This window comes from Xiphophorus couchianus, chromosome 23 (assembly GCF_001444195.1).
Source record: "Xiphophorus couchianus chromosome 23, X_couchianus-1.0, whole genome shotgun sequence".
NCBI lineage: Eukaryota > Metazoa > Chordata > Actinopteri > Cyprinodontiformes > Poeciliidae > Xiphophorus > Xiphophorus couchianus.
The window spans coordinates 25,114,890-25,132,884 of NC_040250.1; the positions used below are offsets into that span (position 1 = coordinate 25,114,890).

Below are 17,995 nucleotides of genomic sequence, written 5' to 3' on the forward strand. Positions count from 1 at the left end.
TCACATTTTAGATTTGATGAAAAACAAAAACCTGAAACTGTGTAATTTCTCTTCCATTTCTGTTACATTGGTCTGTTCTGGTATGTTTGGTTGGTAATGTACAGAAATTTAAAAAAAAAAAGCACTGAAACTCATGCGTCTCCTCATTTTGCAATGCAAATTTATTTATCTATATTTTCACCAGTTTTCATGGTTATGCTGTACGTTTGATAGATATTTATGTGATATAGTGCTTTCCAGTTGTACATATTGAGATTTTTTTCTTTCTTTCTTTCTCCGCTTTTCATTTTGTTCAGTTTTGTCCGACAATGAGCGGAGCCCGTGGCTCCACCCTCAGCTCCAGTCCTGGTTTTCAGCACCGGTGATTCTCCTTCTTGTCTAGACAGACAGCAGGGTGACCGAGGCCAGGCCGGGGAGAGTCCCCGCTCCGCACTCCAGCCCTGGTGTTCCCGCTCTCCCGGCTCTTTGTCCCCGGAACTCGCTCCTGGCTGTCCACCGGGGCTTTTTTTTTTTTTTTTTTTTTTTACTCGCATCTGGATCCCAGTACGAGTCGCAAACAGCCCAGCGTCCTGTGCCGCAGAAACCACGGCGTCTTTAAATTTGGGAAAGGAAGCAAGAACAGAAGAAGAAGAAGAAAAAGGGAAGACAGAAGAAACCCAGCTCTCCTCCGGCAACTTTCTGCGGTCCGCTGTCCTCCCGTGGTTTATCCGTTCGTCGACGCCGTGAAGCAGTTTTTGCGTGAGGCTGTGATTGTTGCCTCAGGTTGGAGAGAAAGTTTTTTTTTTTTTTTTTTTCAGCTCGCTGTTTTCGCACAAAAGTTTTTTTTTTTTCCCCCCTTGTCGAGTCTGGGACTTGATACTTAACTAATACCTGTTGCTTTTAAACCTGCGACGTTTTAACAGGGTTTAGACTCCTTTTTTTTTTGTTGTTGTTGTTGGTGTTTTTCTCTTTTCCTTTCTGGCTCCCAGATTGTTTGCCGGAGAGCTGGCTGGCCTGGGAGCTGCTGTGAATGAAGTTTCTGTCGAGCTGAAGAAAATCTCCATGAGGAAACTCGGCCTGAGAGACGCACCAACTTTGCCTTAACTAACAAAAACACACAGGACACCTGGGAGGCCGTCTACCTATTCTGAGTTTTAATTATTATTATTTTTTTTTTTTACGGCTTTTATTATTTTTGAAAACAAATTTTTTTTTAAAACAAAAAAACCTTAACATGAAGCCGCTGTCGGTGCTGTGTGCAGTCTGCACGCTGGCCGTGTTGTCCGCCTCGGCGACCGCGGAGCCAAAGTTGAAAAACTGTAACGAGGTTCGGGAGGCGTTCACCTCCAAAGGCTTCAACATGAACGATGCCCCCAACAAAGTGGTCAACGGTGAGTTTTACCCTTCAGCTCCGCTTTTTAAGACCCACAGGCTCCTCAAGCGAGGCGGGCTGGGGGAAGCTGCTTCATTGTAAAGATTTCCCTGTGCTCTTGTTTTACGTTTTTAAGTTGGTAACTTTGGCTGTAATAACTCCGGTGAACTGGCTTGAAACATTCGGTCACCGTTTTAGCCGTTTCCTATTCTTAGCTAACAAAAAAAAACAAAAAAAAAAACTTGTTAAATAGTCTCTCTCTTCTTCTTTTTTTTCTTTTAAACCGCTTTAAGTTCGTCCAGGTCTTGAAAACTGCAGCAGCTCAGCTGTTGTTGCATTAAAGCTGCCAGCCAAGCTCGTGTGAAATGAATCAGAATCACGTTAGTCACTTTTTACGACAACGTGTTTTGTTATGTGTCTGTAATTACAAAGTTGATCAATTGTTTTAATTTAGGCTTAAGAAAAATTCATTTCCCAGAAACAAGCCTCCACAAGCATGTGCCTCTGGTGACGTCACAGAAGGCACAAGGCAATTAATCTTTTTTTTTTTTATTGGCATTTTTGAAACTTTGCTTGTTAAACTTAGTAACAACATTTTACTTGGAAATAGTCAAACATTTGAGGACTGTTTTGTACAGAATTTTGAAAAACATGAAATTTGATTTCTATCCTTTAAAAAAAATGTCAAAATTGATCAAGGGTGAGATAAAGGTTGAGTTTCCAAGTTTCTTTTTTTTTTTCACAGTCTACATTTATGTGTTTTTAGATGACCATTATCATATACTTAATCATTTAGATTTGTTTGAACGAACAGAAAAAGCACCCTTCAAAAGTTAAACTTGTCATTTGTGATCTCAATGCTATTTCTAGGATTTAATGAGTTATGCATGTGGCGTTTACGTTGGATGCCTGGTTTTTAGCTGGAGGTAGCTTATAGGTCAAGCAGAGGATTGAAATTTCTACTTAATAGAATTCAGAATCACAAATGAAAGTTATCTGTGTTCAATCTTGGATAATCGAATCCCAGCATTATAGATTTGAACAGATCCAAGTTATCCTGAAAGTCACAAATTGATCTGTAAATAAAACATGTAAAGTAAAAACCCAACTAGGTGAACGTTTTGTACTCGGAATATCCCACAAGAACTGCCAAAAACCCCAGTAATTTTTCTACCATGCATTCATTTTCTTGTTGCATGCTGACATAAAACTCTTTCTAGTAGAAAGTAAATCAGATTTTCAGGTCCAGGACTGGTCAGACACAAAATGGACTGAATTTATCCATCAGCTATATACTGTATCTCTAAGATCTCCTGCTGTACTGTAGGTGTTGCTGTGGCGACGCCTTACCTCTCCCATGGCTAAACATTGTTTTCCATGTAGGAAATACTTGCAGCTAATTCATAACAATACGAGGGGGTATAATCGACAGAAAAGCCCGACTCCCTGCTGAACGAGGCCAGGCCTGTGTTTATTTCCAGGCTTCCTCGGCGGAGGCTCCTGCAGCTGTGAGGTGCAGGCGGCCTGCGGTGATTTAGTAAACATTCCTCGTGAACAAGGCTTGTGGATTTCTCTCCTCTGACTCCGCTAGTCCTCGCTTTTTGCGGTCGAAGCTGGCTCTGTTTGAGCCGAACGTGGCCCAGACGAGAGCACATGACGGGATGAAGGGCACCGGCGAAGAGGGGCCTGATGTGTTGGGAATTAGACGGGGGGGCAGGAGGGCAAGTCAATGAAGCCAATCATGGGATGCAGCCAAGTAATGGAAACTTGGGTAGGGGGGCTGTTACAGTGAAGGCTTTGAGGGGAAAGCAGGGGTTAGGAGGGGAGGAGGATTGAAATTCCTTTGTGCCCTGCATACTTAAACCCTCCCCCACCTTTCTCCATCACCTTTTAATTTTAACAGTAGTTAACCGATTAGTGTGTTGTTGGCAGCTGTGAAGTGGCTCCAGCGTTATGCTCTGGTGTGATTTCCGTTGATTGGTTGTGGCTGCTCGTATCTCTTATCAAGTTTTGATGTGCACAATATCAAAACTTGGGTTTAATTTCTTTCTCTGTCGTACTCAAAGCTTTTTGTTGTTGTTGTAATTTTAAGCATAAAACAGCCTATTTTGTCATCTTATAGCAAATTTCTAGGTCCTTTTTGTTCCTTGGTGGGGGTTTTTTTTCTGGTTGTTTCTCACAGAAAGCACTTCAGCAAATCTGCAAACGCCAAACACCACTAGTAGAAGAATCGTGTGTGTGATGGCATGGAGACAAAATGAGCTTTTCAGATGTACGCTGCCTTGTAAAAGTATTCATTCCCTTTACGATGCAACTTTTCCCATGCCGATACGATACCGATATAGCTGCTTTGAGTATTGGCCGATGCCGATGTTGATATATCGATGCAAACTTTTATTACTTATTTGTAGCGTGGAAAGTTGGAAAACGCTTGATAAAGTTATAGTCAACAACAGTAGTTAGAGAACAACTGACTGGGTCGTTTATCATTTATTATAAACCAGTGGGTCTGCATGTGGGATACATGCGCTGCTGGATAGAAATGCTGGAGTGGAATCCTGGGGCGAACTGCGTCTATCTGCGATTTTAGATGCAGTCTAAAAATTCTTGCTTTTTTTTTTTTTTTTTGTTTGGTTGATATTGGACCAATATCAAGATCGGATTGGGACACCTATACTTTACGTTTTTTAAAATATTACAACCAGGCCCCTCTCATGGAGGAATTAGTTTTACCTTTTGCAGTCCAAAAATCCAATTTTTGTGAATTATTGGTCAAAGAAAAGGTGCCATGTTCAAAGAAAACAATGTAAGGACACATAGCAAAGATGTGGAAGAAGGTCCTCTGATTAACTATTTCAAGTCTGAGTGGTGGGAAAACAAATACTGTGCATCATGATGAATAAGGCGTGAACGATATGGACGTAGTATTTTATAGCAATATTTTGTGGCACTATTGAGATGACGATAAAAAAAAAAAGAAGAGGTGGATAAAACTGCTATTTATTGCTTCATTTGTGGTAACTCTATGGCTTGGACTTCCTGGCACAACATTCACAGCTGCTTAAACACAAAAAACATTTCGTCTCCAGGTGTCATTTATATCGCTAAGCGGCTCACAGCGACTGCGTTTGATTGCGTTTTTGAATTTACTGACATTTATAGATGCTTTCGTGGAACAAACAGTGAAGAATATAGTAAAAATAACATTTCCTTCAGTCTTTTGTGACACCAATAATTGAAATTTATCGAGACGACAATAAGTAAAAATTCTTGTAATAGCATTTTCTTTAATGATAAACAAGGTGTAGACCTTTACCATATCGTTTGTCATTTATCGTGATACATTTCTCATCAAAATAAGAAATTGTTTCTAACATTGTCATGATAAATTCCAAATAATTGTGTTTAAACACCCTGAAGCTGTCTGTATTGTCAGGATTGGTAGTTTTACTGTTTTCTCCACTGTTTGTTGTGTGAGAGCATCAATATTATTAAATGCGGCTACAGATTTCACTTCTTAATGTGACTGGTGGCCTAAAGTTACCTAAAAATGACATAAATCATTCTTATCGTTATCACAATACTACCGCAAAATACGGTGATAAAACTTTGTCGCTGTATAGTCGCCATCCTTACAGTGAAACACGGTGGTGGCTGCAGCATGAGGGGGATGGAGGCTTTTCTCACCAGTCTGACTGAGCTTCGGCTTTACATTTTGTGGGGCGGGAGAAGAAGAAGAATGTTTGGGACAGATGGAGGAAGAGTTCAGGTTAGCTGCTGCTGCGTGAAAATGTTCATGAAGAAAAAGTTTCATGCGGGCAGGAAGGCAGGTGTGTGTGAGGGGGAAGCTGAGCTCCAGGTAGTCAGAAAAACTCTGGAGTAACACAAGAATGATGATGATGATGATGGCAAGTGGAATTAATAATGAACACGTTCTGAGATATTTTGGTAATAATTGTAATAAGTAAGGGAAAACAAATAAAACAGTTAGAAAACGGCTATTGATACAATTTAAAAATATTTTTAAAATGACTAGACACACATTTAATAAATCCTATCAGGGAGAGTTGTTGCCAAAATGTGGAAATGTTCAACATGTGATTGTAAGAATGTTAGGATTGTGTAGTTAAAGTTTGACGTTAGTAATTACTTCAAATTAACTTATTGCACTACAACCCTGGGAAGGTGTCCATGCTTTATGTTTTATTATTCTGTACATCTGTATGGTGAACTTATTGTCAGTAAATTGGTTTTCATAGAGTCAAGAATAAATCATACATTTTCTATAATTTGCTTGTACTGGTGGGGTTTGTAATCGAAAGAAGAAATAAAAACTGTGGCTGGTGAAATGTCTGAGATCCCGGTAAAAAACTTTCGGAGAAAGTTTTAATTTCCACCCCTGGACGTACCTAAAAAAATTTCAACTTCAGAGCTGTGTTCACAAGAAGTGTGGGAAACCATGGATTATTTTTCTTTCTCTTCACAACTTCTTGTGGTCTTTCTTGCTGAATCCCAATAAAATTCACTGAAGGTTGCGGTTCTAACAAAACAAAATGTGTTGAAGGGTTATGAATGCTTGAATAATGGAAGACACTGTTCATCCAGGCTTGGATGTTTCTCTTTGATAGACACTGTAGTAAATGATTCAATGGGGGGGAAAAGACTGTTAAGAGTCTCCAGATACACCCTCAAAATGTCTGGTTGAACTTCATAATTAAGCAATAATTTGAACTCGGTGAAGTTGTCAAAATGCTCATCCTGAATTAATTTCCCTTTCCATTCGGCTCGATAGACGTGCGTGACAACAACACATCGAGAAAGGATTCACTCGCCCGTCTTGGTTTTAAATCAAGTAGATTTGGACTTGCCCTCGCTTTGGCGCAAACATCATAAATCCAGCGTGTGGAACATGAGTTCTCGGTGGAGACAGGCATTCAGAGATCGCATTTTGAACCGCAAGCATCTCAAGTTGTTGCTGGCAGCCAACAGATAAGAATTAATGTGCGTTACCGTCGAAATTACCCACCGCTTTATCTGAAACCAGACACGAGTCGGTGAAATGTGTTTTAGGCGGTGAAACTGCAGTAGAAACCCAGACTGCTCGAGTTTAGACGGAATGAAGTGATACGGAGGAACAGCAGGCTTGCTTGGTAAATTCCTCCGTTATCCCATGGTATCAGCTGAACCGCTTCTCATGGAACCGGTTCAAGACTTGGCTTCCAAGTTTTCTTTTTGTCTGTCAGAGGATGACTTATTTGTGGCTTGTGGTGGAATATTTTGCATAAATTGGGAAGTAAATTTCCCCAACACAGTGAATAAATAATGTTGGCAATCATGGAAAATGTAAATGGTGGTTTTTGCTGCCTGACTTTCAACTAATACTGTGTGCAACTGTTGTATTTGATTCTTTAAACTACAACAGGCTTTCACTGGCTGAGTGGTGAAGATCCTGAGAATTAATTTATTTGCTTGTAGATTAGAAGTAAGAGCCTCACCGTGTGAAAACCTTGACTGAAACGCAGCATCGTCATGGCATCACAGTGTAAACTTGGGCCAAATGATCAAATCGGTTTTAAATCACAACAGCAATGATTGTCTCCTCGTCTGCTATGAGTTTGATTATTACAGTTGGTTTTATCACCAGTGCCATTTGTTCTTTTTCACTTGTACTCTGACAAAGGTTTTCAGGCAGTGTTCCTGCACTTTGTTTTCTACATCAAACGAACTAAAACTTTTGAAAAACCACTTCGCCTGTGGTGACGCTGGACCAAGAACGACTGAGATAAATGACATGAAAACGTCTAAAGACGACGCTGAGCGCAACTTTCTTTTTCACAAAATGTAAATAAAAACGGAGTGGTGTGAGATTTTAGCCTTTGAGGATTTCTGTTTTGTGTTTGGTAAACGTTTGAGCCATTTCTCCCGCTGGTGCTAGATTCACACGTTTGTTCTGGTTGTATTTATCCTTGATAGGCTACGCTGTGGTTAGCTTCCTGCTTTTGGAGCGCTCTCCAGTTCACTTGGCATTTAAACGGCACCAGAGTTTACTTCAACCAAACCCAGACCTAGGTTTGTGCTCCACAGTTTGCTTTTCTGGTCCTGATCAGGGTTTAATTTCCCATTCACGCTTTTGCAAATGAACCGGACCTTCTAAACCAGGGGTGTCCAAACTCGGTCCTGGAGGGCCGGCATCCTACACGTTTTAGTTCTCTTCCTGGAGTCGGTGGATCCACCTGGATCCAATGATGGCTTGTTAGAAGGCCTAGGAAGAAGACTGACATGCTGAAAAGGTTGTTGGTACCACCAGGAGGACCGTGCAGGATGCCGGCCCTCCAGGACCGACTTTGGACACCCCTGTTCTAGACAAACAAACTAGATTTTGATAAAAGCGGACTAAACAGGCCTGGTGTGAATGCACCTTTTGTTGGCTACAACTTATTTAAGTCACATAGAATTATATTTACCTCTCTCTACTTTATAGGACCATAGGCAGTGTATGCAGACAGTTTAACTGGCTATTAAATATGAAATATTTAGGTTGAGGTTGTGCCTTTATCCTTTCACTCTCCAACAGAGCCTTTTAGAGAAATGAAAACCTTCAGACTTTTTCTTCCCTTCGCCTCTCACTCAGGTTCATACCATATCTTTTTACATCCATATTTCCTCTTAATAGAAAGAGAAATCTGTACAATCACATAAACGTGGAAAGTCTTGTTGTTAGAATTGGTTCCAGTCAGTAATGGCTAAACAACAACATTAACACACTAATAAATTTAAAAAATGCCCCATTGCTACTTTGATAGCTGACTCTTTCAACACGGTGAAAGAGTGTCTGGTTTGCCTTTGTTCTTCAAAATAAGAGTCTCAAACATGGATACAACAACGTGTCAAGTCAAAAATACTTTAACTCCAAAGTCATAACAATAGCTTGAAGTGACGTCACCACATGAAGCCACATGGTCCCAGCCACTGGACAGTTTCTTCCTGGAAAGACTTCGCTTTGACGAGCAACATCATGGAGTTTAAATACGATCTCGAAAATGAGATTTACCTATTATTCTGACTCTTTCTCTTCCTTCTCATTTGAAGGTTTTTAAACCACAGGAACAGTATGATGGTGTCAGTTTTGAAACCATAACTTTTTGAATTCTTGAGGGTACTAGCGAGTGCACTCACTGCTTAGCTGGATTCTTCAATGCGCTGTTGTTGTTGTTTGGGTTTTTTTCTTTATGAAGTAAAATCTCTTGATCATACCTGTGCCTAAACTTGAAGTGTTCATGACCACAGCTCGTCGGCCGGATCGAGAGGCTGTCGTCTTCAGTCCCGCATTGCGAGGAATCTTTCCCGCTAAGCTAACGGAGAGGAGGCAGCTTTCTCAGAAGTGTAACCGTTTGGAGAAATAACAGGCTGGCCATTGCTGGGACATTCAGCAGATTAGATAAAGGCGGTGGGGACGAGGGTGCAAGGTCTGCAGGCATTTTTTGTTTTAGTCCAAAGATCAGGATGAGTGGCTCTGCTCAAAACAGGTGCCTAGGTTTCTCACTCCTGTAATAATTAACAAATTACCCATTGGCCAAGTGTTCAACTTCCTCTGTTGAGGTCAAATCTAAGGCCTAAAGATGTTTTCTCATTCTTCATTAGAAAAATGTCAAGTCTTTTTGGATTCACCACAGCAGCAGTAGAAAGTTATGCTGTAGTCAAAAAGTAATTTTGCATTTTTATTGTGTTGTCTTGTATTGTCTTAAGCTTATTTACCGATAGCTCTCATTAAAAGGAAAGTGAGTTAGGTATTTTTCACACACTCTACAACAAAGCTATTTAGATAAACACATTATAGTTTTTTTTGTTGTTGTTTATTTTGCTATGAAGTCCCATTCCAGTAGTCAATAATCCCCTTACAGTCCATTTGTGTTCTTCAAAATTGTACATTTATTAATCTTGCCTCTAAAACAGCTGCTATGGCTTGAAACTGGCTTGGCTTTAACTCTGCTCCTCTTCTGGCCCTGCAAACGTCTCCACAACCAGCAGGTGGCCTGGCTTCTCGGGTCGCTTGTGTATCTACAATGTTACGCTATCGGTGTGTGGAGTTGGGGACATTTTTGGACCAACACCACACATCACGCACTGTAATATTAGCAAGTTAGTGACCGTTCTTTTCTTAATTTTGAGTCATTAAATTGTCTAAAAAAAGTATTTAATTCACTTTCCTGCTCCAACACACCTGCAAAGGCCTGGTCATTAACTATTCATTTGATTCAAGTGTGTTGGAGCAGGGGTACTTATAATTACACATGCACAAACCTTTGATTGGGGGCCTGTCCGGTGTTCACTCAACCCACTCGTCCGTTGACCTGCTGGAGATCAGGACCAGCTTTACCACAACCAGGCAAGAATTAAACAGAAAAATTGACAAGGTGATAATTGTGCACATAAATATAACTTGGCTGCTTTTTATTTTTATTTTCTCCAAACAGCGGCTTTTGTTTTGAAGGCAAGTGCCGATAGCCTCTGCTGAGGGGAATTCACCAGAGCTAAAGGTTTTCTAGCGAATCTACAGTTTTTAGCAACACACAGAGATCCAAGGAATGGCTGCACAATGCATCACTGCAATATCAATGGACACATTTCAAAGGACGATTTCAAACACAATATTTGTTGTTTTCATTTACAGTCACCATGAATAACCACAATGGATCCTAATAAGATATCAATCCTGCTGTATGGAGTCTGACTGTAGTAAATGTCTCCACCCAGCACGCTTTGATGGCTCTAAAGATGCCAAAGGTCATAGTGTTGGAAATTATAGCATTCCAGTTCAATTTCCTAGTATCTAACAGCCTTACTTCAAGTGTTTATTTACTGAAGTGAAGGTAGGTTGGCTCTGGTTCAGGAGAGCCGACTGCTGGTAAACACACTGAATTTTCCAATTTTCAAACTTTTCTCTGTTGCATTTCTAAAAGGTCCTCATTTGTATTGAAATAATTTGTATGTGTAACTTTGTTTTTAGTTGCAATTACTATGTGCATTTTCATATTCAAACACATTTTGTAAATGGTTTTTAGAGAAGCAAATTTAAGATGCGACAATAAGCGCTGGATTTGAAACTTGAATGTTTCAAGTTTAGTACCTTATGTCTATGTTTAGCGTAATTATTTTAAAGAAAGGAGGGTAGTACTTGAATTTACCTTTTACAATAAAGGTACTGTAAGTGATGAAGGCTGCTGGCTAACAAAGCTCCACATTGCATCACTTTGGATCCTATAAGTGATGCTGCTGATTGAATCAAATTCACATTAAACAGAGATTCTTAAAAAAATGGTAATAAAACCTTTATTCCATTTGTGAAAACACAAAGAAACATTTGTCAGTGTTTCTTGGCATTGGAATCACCTTGGATTAGGACAGTCACAAAAACCACATTAAACCAAGACATGATTATTTTTGCTTGATTCTTGAAACTTTTGCTTTGTTTGTAGAAATAGAAATTAGGATTCTAAGTTTTCCAAAACGATGCCTAAAAGCTTGAGGGATGCACATATCGTTCAGCAAGCCAACTTCTTGCTTCAGCATGACCTTAGTTTTACCATTTGAAGCTCCATCCTTCAAGAAATCATAACTGGAACGTAGAAGCTGTCTAACCTTTGCTAAGTTTGTAAGAAGTTGTTTTACATTTAGTCGAAGGACTTCAGAATCACTATTTCACACCTAAAAGTCTGACTCGCTGAAGTCAGGAAATTACTCGCTGCATGTTAAATGTGGCTTATGTGTGCACAAGTCTTTAAGCCTCTGACAGCAGGGCTATGGTTCAGTCTTTGTTCATGCATGTGTTATAAAAAGTTCTCACTATCAAAACAGAGCCTTTTCCACGGTGGAATAAGCTGCACAAACATTAATATCAATGATTTGTTTACAGAAAAAATGTTTTGCAGGGCTGGATAATAAAACGGCAGCAAAAGCCAAAGCATGAGCAATGAGCTCTGATAACATTCCTGACTGATGAGCTGAGTCCTTGCAACGCTGTGCCAGGAACCAATTCAGCTCTTCTGCACATTTTCTGAGGCGGCTTTAGATTATGTTATTGAGTTTGTGTTTGTTAGCATAGCTTAAGTTTAAACAGATCACATCTGCTTTCAGTTCACACTTATGCTTTTGCGCATTTGGTTTAATGAGAATGAAGCAAAACATTTTTACCGCACTTCATCTTCTTGTCGGCTAAAAGCATTGATAGTTTGATCGTTCCTGGTGTTGACATCTCACCTGTCAAGAGTTTAATGATCTATAATTGAGTTTAAGCTTCATTATGTTGGGGCCCCTGAAGATGGGGGAGCCTAGCCAACTACCTTCACCTGCTGGGACTGGGTCACATTCACCAGCCCCAACAGGTGAATGTGACCCAAATGGGTTAAAAATTTAAAATGTACTCGTATGTAGCCAACATCTGACTTTTTCACAGCAGTTTGAATGTCCCAATTCCAATCGTTTCAACCCCTCCAAAAATCTGATTTGAAACACGTCCAGAAGAAGCCAGATCCGTCATAAACATTTCTGCTTCAGTGCTTTTCTGTTCCAGTGAAGTGCATCACACCACAATCCCACAACTCTTAGCTCCTCCCACAAATTCAAACAAACTTTTCTACAGACGTTGGTGTCAGTGCACCACAAAATGCAGTATCTATTAAGTAGTTGTACTTTCTTTTCACTAGTTTCATACATGTTACGATCTTGTGACAATCCTGTTGGCTCTCATTGCTGAATAAACTTTAAAACTGATCCAAAGATGGGAGCATCCATTATTACTTCTGTAAACGGTGCGTTGCTGTGTCAACGTTCTTCTTCTGCGCATGCTGGTCGCTGCCTTGGGGCAGTGAACCGTTCACACAAAAGTCCAATTACAGTCGCATCATTCATCAGTATGAACAAGCATGCAAATAAAATCAGATTTCATTAAAATCTGCAGCGTAAACATAGCCGCTGTGTGTGTGTGTGTGTGTGTGGGCTCTTGTTCTAGAACAGGTTTTGGTTCATTTGCCTCTGAATGTTGGTGTTTTGTTGAGCGCCAACGCCTGTTTCCGTTGGTTTTTGGAAACCAAGCAACGGGTTTTTGGGACGGGTTTTTGGAATCCCGTCAACGTGTCATTGATGGAATGCGTTACACAACATGGAAGAAAACCCTTCACCCGTTGTCCAACATGTTAGTTGCTCCTTTGAAATGGCAAATGGCCTGTACGCTACACTCAGTCCTTGGGTTACAGCCACATCTGCGTCCATGTAGCAGCGCCACCAGCCCCTCTGACCACCATCAGGCAATGTGGATGAAGTGCCTTGCCCAAAGACACAACAACAGAGGTGGACAGAGTGGGAATCGAACCAGCAACCCACAGGCAAACTCTTACTCGAACTCCTACTAAGGTGATGAGGCCACTGGCAGTGTCGTGGTTCGTGCGGATGAACCTGGTATTCCACAGTGCCCGACTGGATTTGGCGTTAGGAAATCTCATTCTTCCACCAGGAACACACAACTGTGGTTCACATTCACAGATCTGTCTCCGGAAAAGCAGTGTGCGTGTCCAGATGGGGTCAGAGAAGGGAAACGGGGTGGAAACATGTGGCAGTTCTTATCTGAGTTGTGCTATCACAGCATGGCCACCTTGAGATCTCCGGGACTGCTGTGGCATCCTCTGCTGCATGGCTGGCAACAGCTGCTTTATCACCGTCCCAAAACAAACCAGCATATCCCAGCCTTCCCAACACAAGACCGAGCACGGCCAAAGCTACAGGAATGTTGGCGAAATTAGCTGTGTGGAAATAGTTTTGACATCCAAGAACTTGTTTAGTCTTTAGGAAGAGTCCTCAACAATGGGTGAATGTTAAGTTCCTCTGGTACGCTCATTTAGTATGCTCTGAGTGTAGCATCAGCTCAATAGCTGTGTGTGTGTGTTGGCTGAGTGTCCGTTATTCCATCACTTCACATCCTTTGCTTCGGTCCGTGCCTTCAGTCCCCTCAATGAAAAAGGACAAGTGAGCGACAGATCAGTAGGGGGTGGATGCTCTGTGTGGGAACAATTGAGCACCCCCCCCCCCCCCCCTCTCTCTCTCTCTTTTTTTTTTTTTTAAGGCTCGCCTTCCCTCCCCTCTTCTCAACACATTCCACACCGGACCACCAAGACCTGCACACAGGAGTCCTGGAACTGGGAACACGGGGCAACAAAGAGAGCGCTGGAAGAGCCGAGAGAGGATTTGACTGACAGGAAAGCTTTTTTTCCTCTGGGTCAAAGTGATTTTTCCAGGGGAAAAGTTGGTCCACAAGGAATATTTAAATCTGACTGGATACATACATGCATTTTTACAAACACATGGCTGCCTCACCTTGATTCAATAAAGGTTTCCTCCCCCAAAAGGACCCACATCAGAGTATTTTTAGCATTCGTGACCACAGTTGAACTCGACTCCATCCTTTTGGTGGCCGCAGCAAACTGCGAGAAATCCTGATCTGGCTTTGTGGTTTTCCGTATTTTGAGCTGAGCGATCCCCTCCCCCCTGCCACATCCACCAATGAAGTTCCCCGTTAACACATCCTGTTTGCAGGCTGTTAAAAGTTGGCCATTTCTCTTCCTCCCCATCTGTCCTGACTAACATGTCAGTTCATGTTCTTGTCCCGCTGTTCCCTCTCTAGCTGCTCCTGCGGGAGGTTTTGTTCTCTTCCCTTCTTTTCCTGTCTTCATCCCTGAGTGATGATTTTTTATTTTCTTTTTGGTCCTTTCTGTTGTTCCTTACAGGTTCTTCCTTTCTTGGCTTCTTCTAACACACCTCTCTGTAATCTCCACTGCTTTTGCTGGGCTTTCTTTTGGCTTTCCTGGTTCAGAATATGTGCTGATGTGAATATGTAGAGGATGTTCTTCCAAGATAAACATCGCCTGAGGCACCAAACTCCCTATAATTATGATTTGTACCAAGTGTATATTTTTCCCCACTATTTTATTATTAAACTTAAAAAAAAATACTTGACTTGCAATTGGCATGGGTCAGAATAAGATTCCGGAATGGAAATACAACATTTTCAAAATTTCCAATCCATTATCTAGTTGCTTTGATTGAACAGAAATTCACACTGCTTCTAAAGCTAATATATTCTTGCAGTTAGAATATACATTTGCAGCTTAAATAAATAGACTTGAATAACCTTTGTTCAAGGTTTTTTTTTTTTCTTTCCAATGTTCCCTTTCTGACAATCTGATTATTGAAATGACCATTAAGATGATCTTGAGTTATTCGTGTTGTGTGTGGTGTGTTAAGAGGGATGTGGTCTGTCATGAAGGACGTCAGGATCGCTCTGCCGATCTGATAACATTATCCCTGATTTTAGATCAACGTTGGATCGTCTCGACCCAATGTTGCAATGTGTGTGGTGGCGCTCGCGGACAAACGAGAACGCAGCCTGTTGAGCGTGACGTGTAGCCAATCAGAAAGGGAGGTGACGGAAACACTGACGAACAAGCAACTTCTATGGCGCATCAGAAACTTCGGTGGACACTGTAGACGTCTCTTTCGATTGTTTTTCTCTGTTGGACAAAGTCCACAAACTATCACTGTCGCTTCTTCTCGGTCGGCCATGTTTGTTTCCTCTGAACTCACGTTTGGTCTCGAGAGGTTTTTTGAGATTTCCCGACTGAAATCTGGCCTACAAGTTGAAAATCTTGCCAGTCAGTTGCTAGGCAATGTGAAGCAACAGGTGTGGGAGTGGCAGCACTGATCATACTTTGTGTCTAAAACTGAGAATAGCCTTATCCTTCAACGTCTGTGGGATTCAGAACTACAAACTCACTGGAAAACATGCTGCTGCACTTTGTTGGTTTTAGTAGCTGAGGGGAAGACAGTGCATTGTTTTTAAGTCAGCAGATCGGACCTCAAGGAAAAACTGAAACCCGTATCAGTCAGGAAAAACTTCATCCAGAATAACCTCGGATCAGTTCACCCCTGCGGCTGCTTGTGGACAACTCCTCTGAGGCTCTACGTCGCGCTACGTGATCTCCTCTTAAACAATCGACTCTGCTGATGCTCTCTCAAGTCCGTTGTCATCTCTTCTTTTTTTTTTCTACCATCCTCTCTGATATTTGAGCAGTGGTTTGTTTCTTTTGTGATGCTCGTCTCGCTCGTGGTGTCACTCAGCCAGCTGTGAGGAGTGTGGCAAACAGCCACCGGCTCTGATCTCAGCCTGCCAGAGTGGAGTGTGAAGTCATGTCACCACATAGTTCCCCAGTGGCGCGTGTAGGTGTAACCCTACCGAGGTTAATGGAGGTTTTTAATTTCTTGGGAGCAGCCACGGCCCGCTGCGTGTCGGCGTTGATAGTCGCGGTCATCGTTTGGGTTTGTGGGGCTTGTCCGAGGCCTGCGCGGTTCGGAGGGGAGCGAAGCCAGGGATTCTCTCGGGGCGTTTGGCCGAAGCCTCGCTGCTGGGCACAGGCCAGAGGAGCCGTAACTCCCGCTAATCACACCCAAGGCCTGCATCAAGACTCCCACTGACGACTAGCCTCTCGCTCAGCTCGCATATCCAAAACTCAGTTAGCCTAATAGGTTTCCTAATATTTATGCAGTCCCGCTCTGCGGTGCTCGCTCTTGGACTCATTTTCTTATAAATTACAGGGCTGGAGATCAAAACCTCAGCCTTTTTTTTTTTTTTTTGTCCAAGAGAAAAGAACGAGCCGCGTCTTCAGCCGCTTTGCATAGCTGACTGTGTTTGATGCCATGTGTTAAAAGCAGCTCGTCAGAACTCTGATTTTCAAACGGCAGACAGCCTTCTGGCCTAGCGCCGACCGGAGAACGGGGCTGTAAAAAGAGGAAAAAAACCCACACATGAAAGGATCAAATATTTTCTACAATGATGGGTCCAAATCTGCAAATCATTAGATGAGTTTTTTTTTTTCTTCTTTTTTTATATGCAATAAAACAAATAGTGTGGGAATGCAGGAATCTGTGCAGGGTTTTGGAATAATGGGAGTCTTCTGGGCAGCAAGTAGCTTTGATTTATTGACACATTGAGAGCATGTCATCGGGAACAGACTGAGCCATCCATGACTGAGGCCCCATTAAACCTTTGTAGCTTAAGGTTTAGGCTTTCGAGGTCCCTTTGACAGGCAGCGATGAGTGGTTCTCTTCCCACCGCCCCCGCCGGTGTCCAGTATCCTAAAGCCCAACAGGTATATCAGAATCTTTGTTGCTCTTTTGTGGTTTTGAGCTTCCAGAAATCGGATCCTGTACCTGACCTCATTCTGCCTGGGGGGGCTTTGCCAGGCCTCTGTCCTGCCTCAACATCTGGTCAGATGCAGGCGATCATTTCAAAACTCTTTACCTGTCGCAATCAGCAGCTCTTCAATTAATCTCATGGTGAATTTAAAATGACTACAGTAATTTTGATTCTAATATATAATAATTTTTTTTTTTAAATACAGATTTTGCTTAGACATCATTACCCATTTTATTTATGGTTCTGGTTGTGTGTGGTTTTTGCTTATTGTTTTTGGTTGCTGTGTTTTCAGTTCCAGGATCTAATGTTCATTTAAAATTGATCAGTCTTTGAGCTGGCAAACTTCCATTATTAGTGAAATATCAATATATTACTTTAAAATGATTAAAATAATTGTCGTTTATCGCAATAATTTCTGAGGCAATTTATTGTCCAGTAAAATTTGCTATCATGACAGACCTACTCTCTATTTGTCTGTTGTTTGGGTATTTTGGAGAGATTAATAAGTTCAGAATTGACAAATTTAAGAAGTTTTTGATCATTCAGATTTCTTACCTTTTCTTTCTTTCCTACTGTTGGTTAAGTATTTGTATTGACAGTTGTTATTTTATGACAGCAGTGGATGTAAAAGCAAATTTTAGGATTTCAAAATAAAGCAAAGTGATTGAAAGGCGACATTTTAAATTGGTGTTCACATTTTATAGCTGTGATTACTCTGGAAAGCTGGGCTGAGAGAGGTTTTCCAGTTCCTACAGGAAGTTGGGGTATTGCAACTATTAATGCAAATTCAGTCGTCATATGCAAATCTTGAGCAGACTTGTAATTTTCACCAGTCACCACAACATTTTTTGCAATTCTGACCAAATCACTGCAACTCCGCTGAATTTTCACCAATCCCCTTAGCCTTCTTCTAATTTAACTTCCTGTTTCACGACGTCTCTTGAAAGCCAAAACTACGCGTTGAAAGCATGAGACACTAATTGACATTTGCCTTTCTTTCTTTTTTTTTTATTTTTTTACAAAAACCATTGAGATATTCTGTAGGATTTGCTGATTCTATGTAAACAGTTCACGTTGACTTGAATGACTAGTTTGGAATTCATCTTTTGTGTACTTTGACAACTTTTCCAGACACGACTTTATTCATATAAAATCCAATTTGAAGAAGGTCCTTGAAAATATCATTTACACTTTAAATACCAACTGTTAAAATCATGTCTTTTTTTCACTTTGTTTTTCGGAAGATCATTTGCGACAATTCCAACTTTTTGTCAGACCACATTATGGCAAAAATAAAGCTTAAAAGAATTTGACTACAGTCATTTCAAGTTGTAACAAAAACATTGCAACATCCTGGAGGGATCATTACTAGTCATTACTAGAATAAGAGGCTTTGTGTGGAT

The 17,995-nt window shown here is 41.2% G+C and overlaps 1 protein-coding gene across 1 annotated transcript in view; it reads left to right on the top strand.

Annotated features, from left to right (window-relative positions):
* Window positions 1-320: 320 nt before the first annotated feature.
* Window positions 321-17,995, top strand: part of gpc4 (glypican 4) — a 46,960-nt gene continuing 29,285 nt past the window's right edge. Inside the window, exon 1 of the mRNA XM_028009056.1 lies at window positions 321-1,370. Coding sequence (XP_027864857.1) covers window positions 1,214-1,370 — 157 coding nt within the window. The 5' untranslated portion in view covers window positions 321-1,213. The remainder of the gene's footprint in view (window positions 1,371-17,995) is intronic.